Source organism: Aethina tumida, chromosome 1 (assembly GCF_024364675.1).
Source record: "Aethina tumida isolate Nest 87 chromosome 1, icAetTumi1.1, whole genome shotgun sequence".
Classification (NCBI taxonomy): Eukaryota; Metazoa; Arthropoda; class Insecta; order Coleoptera; family Nitidulidae; genus Aethina; species Aethina tumida.
This window is the reverse complement of record NC_065435.1, coordinates 52,617,576-52,636,515: the sequence shown is the minus strand read 5'-3', so window position 1 is coordinate 52,636,515 and position 18,940 is coordinate 52,617,576. Positions and strand designations below refer to the sequence as shown.

The 18,940-nt window shown below is 31.5% G+C and overlaps 1 protein-coding gene across 1 annotated transcript in view; it reads right to left on the bottom strand.

The window, feature by feature from the left end:
* LOC126266267 (uncharacterized) overlaps positions 1–18,657 on the bottom strand; it is an 80,882-nt gene extending 62,225 nt beyond the window's left edge. The window contains exons 1-3 of the mRNA XM_049969938.1: positions 18,467–18,657; positions 10,209–10,350; positions 7,600–7,693 (exon numbers count right to left, since the gene is read on the bottom strand). Of these exons, the coding sequence (XP_049825895.1) occupies positions 7,600–7,693; positions 10,209–10,350; positions 18,467–18,657 (427 nt within the window). The remainder of the gene's footprint in view (positions 1–7,599; positions 7,694–10,208; positions 10,351–18,466) is intronic.
* Between the last annotated feature and the right edge of the window lie 283 nt (positions 18,658–18,940).

Sequence of the window (18,940 nt, the reverse complement as noted above, 5' to 3'; positions counted from 1 at the left end):
CTAATATATCAATAATGTTTTCTACTGTCACCGATTAAATTTATGATTTATGCGTGGCTTTTCAAAAGCCGCGCGCCCAAAAAGCCTGATGGGCTATTAGTAACGGACGTCATATGCATAGTCCGCGAAATATTGTTTTCGTAAAGCCCTACGAAATATATTTATCAATCAACGTGGGCAGCTCCAATGACAGTTATTAGTTGAAATGCAAAATCTCCGCCTCAAAACTTCAATAATGCCGATTTGGGGAAAAAAGCGACCTTCGGTTATTTGAATAATGGGACCAACTAAAACTGTACAAATGGCAAACAAGTACTACAAAGTACTGGCATAAATCTAACTATCAGTTCATGCCAATATTTTTCCGTTGATAGGTGTCGATAGTTCATGATTATCAATTTTTTTTAGCTGAATCGTAATTCAAAAAATATTTAAAAAATATACTCTATAACTCCCAAGATTCTGGCAACTAGTTTATGCCAATATTTTTCCGTTGATAGGTATTAATTAATTAATAGTTCTTCATTATCAATTGTTTTAGCTGAATCGTTTTTGTTAAAAAGTGTACCCTATAACACCCAAGATTCTGGCAACTAGAATAACAGTTCATGCCAATATTTTTCCGTTGATATGTATTGATAGTTCATCATTATAATTTTTTTAGCTGAATCGTTTTAATTTAAAAAAATACTCTATAACTCCCAAAATTCTGCCAACTAGAATAACTATCAGTTCATGTCAATATTTTTCCGTTGATATGTATTGATAGCTCATTATCAATTTTTTTAGCTGAATTATTTTAGTTAAAAAATATACTCTATAACTCCCAAGATTCTGGCAACTAGAATAATTATCAGTTTATGCCAATATTTTTCCATTGATAGGTATTAATAGTTCTTCATTATCATTATTTTTAGCTAAATCGTTAAAGTAGTAAAAAAACTCATAACTCCCAAAATTCGGTCAAATAGAATAACTATCAGTTCATGCCAATATTTTTCCCTTGATAAGTATCGATAGTTCATCATTATTATTTTTTTAGCTGAATCGTTTTAGTTAAAAAATATACTCTATAACTATCACTAAATGCCAATATTTTTCCGTTGATAGTTGATAAGTTAATTATTATCAATTTTGTTAGCCGACTCGTAGTTAAAAAATGTACTCTATAACTCCCAAGATTCTGGCAAGCAGAATAACTATCAGTTCATGCCAATATTTTTCCGTTGAGAGGAACTGCTCCTCATTATCATTTTTTATCAGAATCATTTTAGTTAAAAAATATACTTTATAACCCAAAATTCGAATAACAACTATAAGTATAGTAATGTTAATATTTTTAGTTGGTAAATATTGATAGTTCATCTTTATCAATTTTTTCCGCCGAAACGTGCCAATTTAAAAAATTCACCTCACGACATTCAAGATAGTGGCAGTAAGTAAATTCCCGAATCAATTACAATACGACCGCCCGCCCGCCGCAGGTTTACCAGACATCAATTAATTGCGCAAATTAATAATCCGGACGGTATCCGTTGGCAATCGAAGGCGGCATGTTATCTAGGTTCGGCACCGGAGTCTGTTTGCATGAAACTAACAGAGTGCAAATATCTGGAATGAGTGCCGTTGATGGTGAAGTCGGACATGTTCATTATTGATCAGCGTTGTTGGCCTATGCCTTATCCTACGTCGCGACGGCCACGATCCGGGCGTCCATTTTGTACAAGTGCCGGGGCGCCCCTGCCGCGATCCGCGCTTTTCGGGAACGGCCACGCATCGATATTAAAGCGTGACGCTGTCTCCGTCGCTCTTGCCAACCCCTTTAAAAACCGATTTTATTTATAAATTTTCTTTACAGTTTTTGTTGTGTTATAACTTTTATTTTACGTTTCGTCTGTCGGAAACAATTAGCACAAGATATTCGTAATAAATTTTAATTTTAGAATGAAAAATAAGATTTTTAAGTAAATTTAAATTTTTGTATTCTACTTTCAAATATTGGTTTTCTGGTGTTTGAAAATTTCGTAATTGAATAAACTATCTATTAAAAATTATTTATTTGTTGTTTAAAAATGAAATAAATGAAAAATATAGTAATTCTGAAGTAAATCTGAACGGCAATCTTTGTTTTTTCTGTCACAACGTTTTCAAAATTTTTATGACGATGGTACGCTAAGCCTTAAAATGTGTATAATTGAAAGGACTACCAAATAAAATGTGAAACTTGGAATAGTCCAATTATTTGTTGTTGGAAAAATAATAGACGAAAAATCCTCAAAAATTGTGCGCATTTTGATCTTTCATCAGCCGTAATTGAGCTATTTTTCATCTGATCGAAACAAATTGAGTACCGTTGGACATGTAATTTAATCACCTTTCTAACGAAATATAATTTATCTCAGTCGGGATTGCCGATTACTGTGGACGATTCGGTGAATGTACCAAATGAAAAAAATGTGTGTTTTTTGTAAACATTAAAATTGCCTTAAACAAATAAAAGTTGCTATATTTTTCCTGTAAATTTGTCCTTAAAATTAAATAAAAGATTTTCATCATCAAAATATAAATCTAAAATAATATAATTAAATTGTTAAAATAATAAATAAAAGATTTTAATAATAAATGTTTTCATTAAAAATAATTAAATTTTTGTTACTTAAGAAATTTAAGGTTTACATATTATTATGTTATTCATCAAATTCATTCATTAAAATTTAATATGTTTTTTATTATTAACTTTTTCAGTATTTTTTTCAAGAATACTACTGAAAGTTAATATAAATAGTTTACATGCGATAAATTTATTAATAAACCCAAACCTCATGTTAACAATTAGTAATAAACTAATAACTGGGTACATTTATTATATGATTTTGTGCTGTGCATACTTTACAAATACGTTTTAAGAGTTTATTCCTTAATAACATGCATTTTAGTAAGTTGTTAAACTCAAAATCATCGATATCAATGCTTATGGATTTTTATTGAAAGTTATCGACATCTTTAAAGTGGAACAGTTTTAATAAATAAATAATTTTAATCCCAAATAACCATGTGAATTAGTCCAAAAATACGCCATCATTAAATCTGACGTGATACAATTTTTAAAACCAGATTCATGTTTGCAATCTTTGCATATTTTCGTACACAAACGTAATCGCATTGTAAAAATTTGTATGCCTCGGTGTAAAATTCTATAGGTTCGTTACGTTGTGCATAATTAAACCCTTCGTCTTTCAGAAAATATCCCCCCGCAAGTAAAAGCCAATTCAGAAAATGGCTCGCATATTGTCCCGGCTAAATTATTCCGAAAGTCTTCTCGTTCAATTTCCGCTTATCGCACACTTTAAACAAAGTTCTACGATTACAAAGTGTAGGCAGGAAAGGGTTGGTCCGCGATGCTTCTGGAAATAATTAATTTTCGGGGGACGAAGGAAAAACAATTAATTAAGAAATGGGGTCGCCGGATAGGGGGGTGGATGGAAGAAATTAACAGAATGGCGGACGGACTGGAACGCTACAATATATTTGTTCGAAATGAAATTTGCTAGGAAGGGTCTTATTGAATTAGATGGTTTTAATTTAAAGAACATTTTGTAATTACCAACTATTTATACAACAATTAAGAAGAAAATAGGTACACATAAATGTGTCTAGGCCTTCTAAATAAAGTGAAATTTCAAACAGAACAAAACTTTTTTATTATATTACTACCATTAAGAAAAAAATTGGATATTTGTTGTAGATACGATTCTTTATCAAGTTTAAAAAAGAAGAGAAGAGTATAAAATAAGAACAACACACAATAAATAAACAAAAATGTAGTAGTCCATGTTCCGTTATAAAATTTCACCATTGTTTTTGCCACCAAAAATCCCAAAAATAAAATAAAAAACTCACATCACATATAAAAAAAAATAATCTCGATCAAAGAGAAACAAAAATCACACAAAAAATCACAGAAAATCAAATCAAGAACAACGTTTCAATTAACCGATCCCAAAAACGGTCCACATCATCGACGATTCCGACCTTTTTCGATTGCGGACCTTGTGATACTAAATTAATAAAATCCAGACGAATGATCTGTATAAGAAATGAAAACACTTAACCGGTTCATCTTGAGCTGCTGCAACTGTCTCCCTCTAGCCCACAGCTCAGACGGGTGCAAGGACTAGGTCCGTCTCGCTCGGACCCTCCTGTCCAAGAAGGTGGTCAGCGGAGATGCTGCAAGTTACGGGGAAGTGCACGATCAAGGGGTGGTCAGCGTGTGAATCGGACACAGGTTGATCTATTATTCTTTTTATATGTAGATTGTATGTTTAATTCAGGAATATAGATAAAAGGTAATTTGAATTAATTTCGGTGGAATCATGAGAAAAGTTTCTCCGGACCTGGGATGTCGGCATTGTCATACTAATGATTAATCAAGGACACAGATGTGAGGATTTGACTACTTAGAGCTGTGAGATTATTCCGGATACTTTTAGGCCGATGTGACCACTCTCAAATTGTGGCTTGAAATGACGAGGGACTAAAAGGGTTGCCAATATTCCAGACTACATAAACAATAGATCGGGTGAATTAATAAATTTTGTGACAAAAAAAATTTATTTGCAAAATTCAACAATGTCGAAATTTGCTAGTGACGCTTAATTATAATTTAACAATACCCTCGGTTTTCTTTATTTCACGAGCACAATTCAAAATTAACATTCATGTCGACATGATGATCAATGCGCTTTGAAGCTATTAAAAAAACTAGCGGCTGTAGATCAAAGATACGCACAGCTCGACTGATTTGCGACTGAAATTACTATTTACAAAACGCTGTCCGATGTTTGTTGTTAATAAATAATTTTATTTGCCGACCGATATTTCGTTCTCACTTATTTTATATTCTATGGTTATCAGTTTAATTTGAATAAACAGAACTCGTGTGGCAAGTGTATTCCCAGACTTTTTGCAAATGACGGGATAATAAATATGGTTCGATTGATTAATTAAATGCTACAATAACGGTCAATTTAGGGAAATTTTAAGGAAAACCTTTTACATATACCCCCTTGTCTCGTTCCAGTCCAATTGGAAGTTGATTATTTACATGATATAATAATTGTTCTAGTACAGAACAAAGAATTAAGAATGCCACAACGTTTCAAAATCCTTTTCTATCATTTTCCACACAATGTATAACAAATTGCTATTTTATTATTTTGTTATTATCAAAATAAAATGGTATGTTACAGTTTCAGTAATAATAACCTCAAAAACATGAAATGAAAGGCTTTACATGAATATTTCATGTTAATAACTGCCTAGAACGAAATTCTATAGCGCTTTTAATGATTTACCCAGCGCCGTACCACTTAAAACGCTTCGTTATCGTTATTTTCTTAAAAGTCCCCTTGCAACCGAACAGTGTTATCTTTCAACTGAAACAGTCCCTTTGTGGCCGGCCCTGCATAATTTATGCATTCGAGGCTCTCCCTTATTCTCGGGCACATCAGCAGAATTTCCAAAGTTTTAATTATGAACGCAAAATTTAGAGATATTACTTGGGCGAGAGATTTAATCAAAATTCCGGTTGGAATAACTTCACGTAATCTGAAAGGCGTCCCTTGTCTGTTACAGGCGGCCCCAATGGGGAAGTTTCCCGTCTACAATGGACAGGAGAAGTTGGAGGGACGACGGATACGATTCTCCCTTATTTCTGAAGGAAGGTAGGGTTGGAATTGCCGTTGCGGTCTAGAGGCGAAGAATTTTACTGGGAATTGGGTAAGGGTAAGTTGGACCAAATTTCATATTCCTACGGTGTTTTATTCAAATGAAAGCGCCCTGCATTTTATTAAAATGCGAAATGTTAATTGCGCCCGCATTATGTTTAATGTAAATTTACGAATGACAAGCGCCAAAGAAAACAATTTTGTAAATGGTTGTAAGGTAATTAAATTATAAATAATTAAATTTAATTTATTATGGCTATTTGAAAATATAAACATTTTATAGTGACATACCTATAATTGATTATGTGAATGCTAAATCGATACAGGTAGCCACTCAATTAATACTATCTACTGTAAGTTAATGATAATTGTGGTTTTCCTAAATATTAATGTATGTAATATTATGTCTCTATAATAAAATGATACTAATACATAATACTACCTACAAGTTAATGAAGATTATGATTTTCATTAAATATTATTTATCCCTCCATCCACCACATATATGTTTTATATTATTCATCATTAATTTTGTGTTATTTTTTTGTGTCTTGGAATAATTATAGTCTTATTCATGATACAGTTGAACTTGTGCATCTTATGACAATGGGACTGTTGTAATTTACGAAGCAAAGTAAAGGTAATTACAACAATTATAATTGTCTATACAAGTAGGTAGATCTGTATCAGATTCTTCTGTATTACAAGTTAATGATGATTATGATATCTAACCCACCATCCTAAAAAATGAGATACGTTTATTATATTTTTATAATATTTATTAATATTTACAATATATCGTAAAACAAAATATATACATAATTTCTAAGTTCTGAAATTCAGTTTTCAGTATCACATAAATTCATCAGATTTATACACGCCCTTTTCACCCCAACATATCGGGCATTTTCGATGCTAGCCACTTCCGGAGTTCTCCCATCTACCAACTTCTTAAGCCTCAGTCGGTTGCCCTCACAGACGGCTCGTCTTATGCACTCGTGTACGTCCATCTTTCCATACTTGTTTGTGTTAGGATTTTCAGCTATGGAAATGGCCACCTTCAAGATCTTCAATTCGGCGTATCTGGTGTGTGGATTGCAATGTCTTACCACCTCCGTGTCCTTCAACAGGGCCTTTAGTTTTTCAACTTTTGGAATATGTTTCGTCTTGGAGGGCTTAATTGTCTTTTTTAGAGTCTTTGCTTTTTCTATGTTGCTCCTTCTGTCCGTCTGCGGATTGACTTTTTTATTAGTACATTTTTTATCGGTCGTGCTTCTTGGGGCCATTGTGCGTATAATTTTGTGGCTATGGAACTGTGATTAAACGCAACAATGATGTCAATTTATGTGGGTCACAGGTAATATTATTACCTATGAACATTTAGCTTTGAAAGTGCAATGAAACGAATCAAACTATAAATATATACCTACGAGAATTAATACCCGTCCATCGAATGTGTTAACGAATTAGAGAAAAATTGATCAAATGTGTGAATAATTATTTTGATTTAGGATTAAAAAATAATGCTGATAATAATAATCACGCATTATGAATCGGGAAAGAGGTTAATGGCTGTAACATAATGAAATAAAGATAGATGTTTTCGCATCGAGCTCATTGGAAGTGTGTTGTTTCCAGGATCAATCATCCGCATTGTTTGTGTCGGGTTGAATTTTGTGCAGCGTAGCATCGGGCATGGTGCACCGTCTCGTGTTGTGCACATTTAAAGCATCAAGTACGATAGTTAAAATCCCAAACGAATGCACATACAGCCTAAAAGTCGATACGGTCACATAGCGGCGGGGCCCGCCATTGGCCGAGCTCACGGTCCACGTGACTCAAATATTCAGTTAAAACCACAAATTCTACTTACCAGAACCGTTGCCGTAACCTTTTGCACGGCACTCGTGCAATTTTCCCTCGTCTCGCTCGTCGGGTCCTTTATCCTCGCCTCCTGCGCCCGCCACCTGCGATGCGTTTTTTAATTAAATTATGACTTTTTGTAGCATTAGGTTAGGTCAAGATACAGCCGTTTTATGTTCCTTTTGCTCGCCGCCCGCCCGTTTATGATCTCTATTTAACTCAATTGTTTTTCTCTGTTATTTTATGCGGCACTTTATTATTGCGACGCTAAGTTTATTTTAAACCGATGTAATTTGGCCGAATGAGGCGGCACTTTATTTTCGGGACACTCACAGTTATTAATATCATATATTTATTTATTTATTATTATTATTATCATTATTTTTTTTTGGAACTATCAACGCTATATTGTCAATTATTTCCCCATTCATTGTTCTCAAATTCAATTATTGTCATAAATACAAAGAGTCAAATGAACATAAAATTTTTTATTGTTCATAACTGAAAATATTTTCAACCGTGATCCAAACAATTTTAATATTAAAAATATATAGCGGTATAAAAAAAAATAAGTAAAATTCACAAATAATTCAGCCGGATGTTTAAAACACATTTTGAGTGGGGTAACTTGGATTATTAATTAATTCCCTTTTATTTTATTAGACATTTATTAAAAATGATATTAAATAATACAAACATGATGACGAGTTGTTAGTATTTTGCCACAAAAAAACTCAATGTCTTAAAATTATGCTATAAATATTTGATATGATATTTATTTTTGAAAATAAATTATATGTAATATAAACATATTGACAACTTTTTGTTACTTTGTCACTAACTTTTTGGAATATTTTACTATTTATTAATTTGTTTAAAAAATAAGTAGAAAGAGTTTTATAAAATTATAAGGTTATAAATTATGGAAACACCACAGTCAGCTTTTTAATTATATTTCAATTTTAATAAATAAAAGCTCAAAAGATAAACAATAAAAAACTCAATACGGACCTTAAAAAAGTCTAGTAAGGACGCCACTAAATTTTTATTTTCTTAGAATCTTTTATTTATTTCATGTTTAATTATTAAAAATTAATTTTAAATATGTTGACAACTTTTAATACTTTTCCACTGACTTATTTTCAAAATCCTGAAATTTTTTGAAATATTTTACTATTCATTACTGATTTATTAAATTGTTTAAAATATAAGTAGAAAAGCGTTTTATGAAGTTATATATTAAGTGTTAGAAATGATGGAAACATAGAAGTCGGCCTATTAATTATATTTCAATTTTAATAAATAAAAGCTCAAAAGATATACAATAAAAAATTCAACACGGGCCTAGTCTAGTAAAATACTGAAACTTTTTAGAATATTTTAATATTTATAACTGAATTTGTTTAAAAAATAAGTAGAAATGAGTTTTATGAAGTCAGAAACGTTAGAAATGTTGGAATCACTACATTAATTTTTTAATTATATTTCAAAAGATAGACAATAAAAAACGGGCCCTAAAAAAGTCTAGTAAGTACGCCCCTGAATTTTCATTTTCTTAGAATACTTTAGTTCTATTTAATATTTAAAAATAAATTATAAATAATACAAATATGTTGACAACTTTTAATATTTTGCCATTGATTTATTTTCAACTTTTTGGAATGTTTTATTATATTATTTTTTACAAATTGGTTAACTTAACTTTATAGAAATAAGTAGAAGAAGTCCCAGAATATACACTAAGTGTGAGAAATGATGAAAGTACTTTAGAAATTTACTTAATTATAGTTAAACAATAAAAAACCCAATGTGTGTATTAAAAAGTTCTATAAATTACATTATTGAATTGAATTTCTAAATCCTTTCATATTCATAAAATGTCAAAAAAAAGTAGATAATATAATGGCTTATGAGATCTCTCAATTAGTTAGTCTATCTTAATAGTGAAACTTGAACAAATAAGTGGTACTTTAATATCACTAAATAATTATTTGATATTTTCAGATGTATTTTTCGATAACTTAATTGAATTGAAAAAATAAATTCTTAAGAAAATATTAATGTTTACATGTTTCTATTCATTGAAGAATTTTTTTCATAAAAAATATGATTCTACAATTTTTGGCTAATGAAGATCTCAAACGAATATTACATGATTTTCCTGCCTGAAATGTGTCACTCTGTAGGTAAAATACTTAATATAATACAAGCTAAACATTTGGAGATTTTTTTATATATACAAACATTTGTAATACATTCGTTATTTAACTGTATGTTTTACTTTGTCCTAACACGTTATTTATGTGCTATAAATATTTTGTTTAAGTTTCAACATCAAATCAATCCATATCAAAAGAAATATTTATTTCAAATAATACTCTAAAAGGCATCTTTACATCAATTCAATTTAATTAAAAACCCACATTTTTTCCCTATTATATTAAAATAGTATTATATTAGGAGATACATACGAGCAAACTTGTTTCTCCCCTATCTTAAACGACTCTTGCCGCAAACGTGGTCACTAACGTTTGTGGCCTTTACTGTTTATTGTACCAATTACCGAGACACACACGGAAAACAATGGTAAAACAAGATTACCGATGACCTCCTGTTTACCTGGCGTCTTGACTTGGGCGAGAACACTGTGTCCCATTGACTCGGCGGACACTTCAGCCGAAATACAAACACACAAACACTGGGGCACTGTGGCCGTATGAACAGGCCGCGGCCGTATAACACTATAACAGTCCGATCAAGCCTGCAGATTAGGTATGGGCTCATTAACACCTCATTATACTACATGACAGCAATCATGTGATTGCTCTGTTATTGTTGCGATCCATTTCATAATTATTATTCAAATATATTTTGAAATTAACTAACTGGTTAATGCGAGCCAATTAGTTAACTAATTGTCCGGCGGTGGGGGTTCATGGGGGCAACGAAAGCGAGAGTGTTGCGGATGATGACCGTTCAAAGATCAATTCAGTTTCGATCAAGTGGAAGCTCTTCAATTATATTGTGGCGTGATTGGTAACACGTTTTTTATTTATTTTTACGTTTTACACCACTTATTCTCGAAAACGTCGTCGTCCAAATATCTTTAATGCGTATTAAAATTTATCAATAAAAAAAAAAAATAAAACTTTTGATGGTGCTAAAGTGATCGATCGTGTCACAGGCAAGTAGGTGAATTTCCCTAAAAAAATATTTCTATAAAATATTGACATCATAAATTAATTTTACATTTAACAGGCCTTTCATGATCAAGAGTGGATTTTCCTAGTTGGTGTTTTTGTCGTTTGAAAAAATGCAAATATACTTCATAATTCAATGCCGGCTAAAATGGCAGTCACTACATCTTGACAGGTTTCATAGTGCTGAAAATGCTGCAGCCAACGATAAAAAAATGATCGACGTTTATGAATATATATAAAAAACAACGCGGGCTAATTTTTATTTCGGGTGCGCCGTGGTTTCACACGTTTGAAAATGGGTTGGCCGCTGAAACCGAAAAACTGGCCACAACTTGTCCGTCTTACAACTAAAAAAAAAGGGAAACAGAAATTAATCCGTCAAAGAATCCACGTAAACAGTTGTAAATCGATTCACCTGTTTTTTTATTATTTTAACTGGACAAATCACATGTCAAATTTTGTTACGATACTTTAATTACGACACTAAATTGATGTAAATTGCGAAAACTGAATTAATGAATGGAATCCGTTAACACTCAAATACAATTCGATAACCAACATTTTTTGTTTACAAATAAAAATTATATTTCATTCACCATTTTCTATCCTTTTCAATATTTAAACCGACCGTTTCGAATCATTTAAAAGTTTATTAAAATTAATGTAAATGCTGATATTAAAATTATCGTTGACCCGATTGAAAAATATGAATAAAATGTATGAATGCCGCATAAAAATGGTGATTGAATTAATAAAATAATAAAAGTGAAATTATTGTATCATATGGATTTGTTAATATTTTAATTGATATAAATTATGAAGGAAAACTGAAACAAATGTGAAAGTTGTTTTATGATTTTTTATTCATTTATCGCGTGTGAAAGCATTTAATATTGAATGTTTTTAAATTTTAAATAAATTTAAAAAATACATCAATATGTTATGATACGTTTTAACACATTTTATATTTAATTGCTTTATATCCAACACTTCATTTATTAAATTCGTTTAAAGCGCTTAACAAATTATCAGCCGTTATTTATACATATTCAATATTAAACGACTTTTATTTTAATTAGCCGCAACATTAATGGAATTAAGAATGTACCGTTAGATGGCAATTTAATTCGAATAGGCGAACGCGTTTAAGGAACACGATAATTTTCAGTTATCTAGACGGAGTTTGCAAAATGCAATTTTCAAAACTAACGGCACGTTATTAATGAAAAATAATGGCCCATCAGACGGGGGCATGTACATCATTAAATTTGATGGAAGGCCAGTTAAACGCTTCCCAGACACCATCAGCTAAACGGAAAGAGGTTTCAGTAATATAAATATATTTTCTGCACACGAAGTACTGTGTTTAAATTTTGCTTAGTGGCTAAACTGCACGTTATTAGTTTCGAATCGTAATTATTTAAGGACACGCCGAGGCGGAAAATAGTTATTAATAAGTGATCCAATTAAGGTCACAGTGTCGATAAAACTGTGTTGCGAACGAGCAGATCAATCGGTAATTGGAAAAAATACAAATCGAAGAAACAAAAGGACCCCGTGACAAATTGTGAAACAAGCTTCGATTATTTGCAAGGGAAGATGGAACATAATCCGGCCGACTTTTTTTCAACCAGAATTAATTTCCGGAGAGAAAAAAGTAATCCGATATAGTAAATGCCATCGAAAATCCAGTGTAACCGTCGATAATAAAATCTAAAAGAATCCATAATTGGATTATTGCAAACAAGCGCCCTCTTTCAATTATGCTTGAATCCGTTGCGAAAACAACTTAAAACAAGTCTCTTTTGTTAGTTCTTTTTTTTATTATTTCAGAATATCGACAGATCGCTCGATGAATTAAGTGAGAGTGATTTTTTTTTGTTTACGAAATTTGTTTTCGTTTTACGTTTCGTCTGCCATTCGCCGGCTTCATCTACCTACCACGATCAGTTACGAGATAAGCTAGTCGAATAGCGATTGTTTCATGTTATTAGTGCCCTATTGGCATTGATTTGTCTCAATTATGGGTTAAGTGGTCTTCATATATATTATATACACAAATCAGCATATACATTATGGTACCAAATGCGTTGTCTATTTATGTGTTTGTTCCGCGTAATTAGTTCATCGACGCTTTGGATGGATCACAACATATTTAACTGGCGTTTGTTTTTGTAATGTCAATTTTTATTATATTTTATTTTATTATAATATCATAAAGTTTTTATATGTCTATCACATTAGGGAACTTCAGTATTGATCCTACTTACTACAACTACTTCTATCATGGAGTTTGAGATTTTGTATTTTTCTGTTTTATTGATGTATTGTAGTGGATTTTCCTTCAAGATTTGATTTAGTAAGATTTGATATGCATATAATACAACAGGAAGAAGTTCTTTATTTAAGCTTGATTGTGCTTTTTGATTATTTGTTGTTTTCGACCCACTTAATACAATGGAGGAATTTTCTTAATAATTTTCCTAAACTGTTCAATGATGATGGTTTGTTCATCGAGTGTTTTGCTTAATTGTCAGCGTTTTCATTAGCATAGCTATATGAAATGATGTCAATAAGAATTTTACTGTCTTATTGTGTAATTGATTTATTAACCATTACATTTTTGTTAATAATGGATTTGTTGTAATGATTTTCGTAATTCCTTATTTTCTAGGTTTTTGTTCAAACTTTAGTACATTATAACAAGCCTAAATGTTTATTAAGATTGTTGGAATAAATAATCTTTATCCTCTTTAAAAATAGCAGGTCCTGCTCCAATTTTGATTTTAAGGCATCTATATAAAATAATTTATATTCCTGACTCTTCTATACGCTTTTTGTACTTTGTTAGAACCTTGATACATAGTGATGTAGGAATGTACAACCATGCAGCTTCATATACTACATTGTGAATTAGTGATTGAAATACAGTGGCAGTCATAAATTTGGAAACGTTTAATTTTTCAGTAACACAAGTTAATAAAGATATCTAGGCTCCCCAAAATTAATACATCTACACAATTTGTTTATAAATAATGTTCTTATAATAAATACAAAATAAAAAACAATTTATTTATTTATTTATTTTAATAAATTTTATTTTACATTGGCCAAAAATTTAGAAACCTTTTATTAATTTTAATCATTTATCATAAAAAGTATTTCTTATTAGTATCTAGTTGCAACGCTTTTTGCCTTGATTTGAACTACATGAAACATACTAAATTGGCACACACAAGTGCTTTCCAAAGTTTATCCTTTTTAAGATATTTTATTGTCGTATTTGTCTGGATGCTCCCACAGGTTTTTTATGGGATTCAAATCTGGACTCTGTGGGGGCCACTTAATAATGGTAACGGAATTCTGTTCAAACCAGTGGAATAGTTAGGATTCTTATCTTATTGGAATCTCCACTGTAATGGCATTTTTCATTCTGCATGTGGAAGCATCGTATTCATACTGCCTACCATCACTTCCAAATATGTTAAACTTTCTTTCGACAATTCTTAAAACAGTTTTCTATTTTTCATCAGAATAATTAATATAATTTTGTACAATTGCGCCGTTCTATTTTTTTAAGTCGATGATTTTTTGACAGCAATTCCATCTGTCTGTGGCTTACATTTAATTTTATTGTCTACATTAGTAGTACATTTTTTGGGCCTTCCGAGATTCTGTACATTAATTGTTGAACTCGTGACGTTATATTTTTTAATGAGTTTATTAACAGTTCCTTTGGGTATATTCAACAGACTTGAAATTTTGTCTCATACCCGAATTTACAGCTCAATCTGTTTATTTTCCGTACAATAATTTTTACCCTTTGTAATAATTGAATAAAAGTAATCGAAAACCACAGAATAGGAGAAAATTTGATAAACGTAAAAAAGTTTTCATTTCTATGGCAAAGTAAAAAAACATAGAGAATATATATATGTATACAGTCTGTTGTTTTAAATCAAATCAAATCAGTTTCAAGCATTTTAACCATTTTAATTATTTTTGTAATTAATTTATTTAAAAATATAAAATGTTTTCAAACTTATGGTCTCCATTGTATATGAATTGACAGTAAATTTTCTTAAGGCGAAAGGTTGCTAATTTTCGTTTTTCTTCATTTTGATGTGCAACTTCGTGTATATATTTGAAGTAACTTCGTACCATAAGATTTGCGAGGGGTTTCTAAAATATCACTTGAGAAAGGAGACTCGGAAGTTTTATTCTAAGAGCTGTATTATGTATTACTGTTACCTTTTAAACGTGTTTAGTATTGCCATTATATAGCTTATGTTACTGTAATTAATTTTACAATAATTGCTAGTTAAAGTAAGTTTTTTTTATCGGACCCCCATTTTTGATTTGTTAGTATTAGCTAGTAAATAGCTGTTTGGCAATCGTTTACAGGTTTTCGTAGCAACATATTGGAGTTAGGAAGAAGAGAACGATGAATATGTTAAAATAATATATGCAAAGAACATCATTATAATCACGTTATGAATCGGCGAACCTTATCGAATACAAAATGAAATTTAATTAAAGTAGGTTTACCCAAGTATTTCAGCTGTTTGTAATGGAATTGGTAATGTTCGCGTTAAATAAATACGCTGAATACACGGGGAAATAATGCGAAAAGTTTGCTGAAGCTCTTTTTTAGAAATAATATTTGAATAAAGTTTCTGCGCATTAGCTATAGTATGCAAATTCGTCGGATTGTGTTTAGAACGTGCGGAACTATTTTCAAATTAAATTTCATAAATGTTCGTGTGTTTTAATAAGAGCACCTTTATCTTGAATTGCATTGTAGTTGGTAAAACTATAAATACCAGAAACTAATAACGAGATAAAATTACTCGAATATTCGTTCATTGTGGCGCAATGGAGCACAAACAAGTTCTGGTTTGAAGGAAAGTTTTCCTGATATAAAACAGTAATGAAGGCTGTATCGCTCCTATATAGCGGCTAATGCCATTGCAATCCTTGGAGAGATAATTAAAGTCTGTCGCCAGCTAACGAAGCTAAACATACACATTCATCACTCCGCCTCCGTCCCCATGGCGCCCTTGCCCGCCCCCTACCGATCCCCACTGTCTTCAGCGCCCGTATAATTATACACCGCGTGTGTGTATGTGTGTGTTTGTGTGTGTCGCTGTATGTGTGTGTGTGTTTACCCAATGAGATTAGACGATCATGTCAGGATTTAAAGAAGATCAATTGTTTTGCAACGCTTCGAAAACAACGGCCGAATCTAATTAAGTGGGCCGTGGACAAAGAAAAACAGGAAATTGAAAAGGATTCCAGCTCCGAGCCAGACGAAAAGTTACACGACCCTGGGGAAAACGCACCCGATATTATAAATAAAGAACTTAATTAAAATTAACACTTGAAGATACTGTGAAAAGTTATTTGACTTTTTATCAAAACCGACAACATGAATACGCCTCCCTTTTAATTCGATAAAGGAATATCTATTAAATGAAACTAGAAATGACACATTAATTAAGCATCCTTCCCTATATTGTTACATATTCATTCATACATTTGAAAAAAATGATAATAGACCATGTCAATAAAAGAGTGTGATACAGCAAATTCAAAAAGTAGAAAAAAATTGTTTTGTCGAAAAACTGAACGAAATTAGATATTTTTAATTTCCTTTTGTGAAATAATGCACCGCAAACTCCATCGGCAGACTTCCTTGTTGTAATTGAACACAATTCAAACACCGTGCATAAAACATTAAATAGTCGACCGTCAAGCTTTGCCGCGTTACATCCTGTATAATTAAGCAACGGTTTAACTTAGAACGAAATGATGGACGCGGTTAAAATGAAATCCGAGGTACAGTATTAAATTTCATCGATTAATAATTTCGTGACAATGTTACAAGCGAATTTATATGACTAATACAATACTGTGTGTGATATTTTAATGTTGCTCGGTGACGATCGTTGTGCTGTCACTGATGAATCTTTGATAAGTTCATCGTTCAGGACAACTGATAGGAACAGACGTTTTCTTGTACGTGGTCATTAATTTATTAAAATAACGTCTTGTTAAACTAACATTTCAGTATTATAATTGAAATCGTCATTTTTATTGTTGACAATATTAAGGACAATCGAAAATAGCCGCTTGAGTTCCCTTTTTCATAGTAATGGTAGAAGTGTGTCGAACAATAGATTCCTAAACGGGACGCCAAAAAAAAGAATTAACCTCTGACACGCGAACCCAGATTATATTTCTGGCCATCCTTTTGGGGTCGAATGCGCAGGCAACCTTTAACAGGTTCACAAAAAATTGTAACAAGGGGTACTTTTTAAGAGTATTTAACTTTTGAATACAAATGACACAGTGCTTGATGGATTTGATAAATTTACACCTAATTAAATGTATGTGATTAAAATTATATTAATTGTACATGTCAAGAATTGATCAAATTCTTCAAATATAGCCTTTAAAAAATAATGGGTCAACATATTTTAGAACCTCTTGACTTCCTTATTTATCATTTACAAATTTCCTTCATTCGTTTTACCAATACACAGTAGTAGCCATAATTATAGCAAATTGTTAAAATATACGAAAAATATGAGCTGTACTACTTGAATTGGACGCCTGTATCTATAATACCTATTATATTTTATATTTTTGTCTCCACTGTGCAACTGGTCAATCTAATTTTATTCTTTAAAAAAATGAGTACACTATACTTTATGGTCTTTCATTGGTCTCTGTTTGCTATTTGATTATTATAATTATTTAATCATTCATCGAAATAAAACTGTACAAAATAAAAACTTCGGAAATAATAAAATCGAGAAAAAAACAAGAAAATATTGCGGCTAAATATCGTTTCCCATATTAGTAAAAAATTCAGAAAAATTGGTCAAATGGTAGCTATGAAAAAATTTCTATGAGTTCGAAAATCGATAACTGGATAAAAAAAACGAAAAACAATCCAATCTTATTGTCAACTGAAATTAAAGCCATCCTGAAGGAAATGGGACTTGCTAAAATTACTTCAAGGATTGTGAAAGGATTGTTACTGAACGGGGTTGGTTTGATTCCAGAGTTGAAAAAAAACTGATTTCGACTAAATATGTGTCCAATTTTGACTTGTACATAGTCTTCAGTTACGAGTTTAAATTTAATTTATAAAAAAATGATGGTTCTGCTTATGTTAAACATTCCACAGAGATAAAACTATACAAAAAGATTGTTATACTCACAGTGAAACAAGGTTCCAGTATAATAATACCCTTAGACTGATTTATGTACAGGGATATATTAAACAACAATTTGCTTCCATATATAGAAGAAATGATGTCTTTAATAAATGTGTTTCAACATGAAAACGATCCCAAACACAAATCCAAAATTCTAAAAGATTTGCCCATGCTAATTACCCTATAGAAAATATGGAGAAACACTTTTTTTAACGAAATTCGATAAATTTAAATGAACTCATCACGGAAATTCAAGAAGCTTGAAGGAATGTAGACTTCAGGTTTATTCGGAAGACTAAAAAACAAAAAGGATATTATACAAAGAGTTAACGTTGAATTAAATAGTATAGATTTAATCATTAAAAATTCCTTTCAAAATTCATTAGTTACTTTTTAAACAATTGAAGATCATAAAAAACGGTAGTAAAACGGGCTTCGCGGTGGTTATTACCTGACGGTCAGCAAGTTGGTGTGCCCCCTAATATTTGACAAATAATCCGACACTATCCAGTTATCTCGTTGCGGGACCCTTTGAATGGCATTTGGAAACACGTGTCCGGTAAGTACGCGTTCGTGTGCCACGAACAATATTCCTAAACGGGCAGCGGACTCGGTTCTAACCTTTGACACGCAGAAAGCCATTGTGCGTATTCTATACCTGTACGGGACGGTGAAAAAAGGTCAAGATCGCACGAGCGAGGTGAATTTTGAAGGACAACACATCACTTTTTAATATACAACGTTTTAATAAATGTTCATATTTATGACAAAATGTTTTGTCGTAGAGGATGATATTTCGGAGAACAATATATTTGTTCTCACAGTAAGTATATTTTTTGTCATTACCTTTTTAAATCTAGTCTATTTCGAGAAGTCGCAAATAATTCAGCAGAAGCGCAGCAACTTTCTCTTTGTTGGCTTTAGA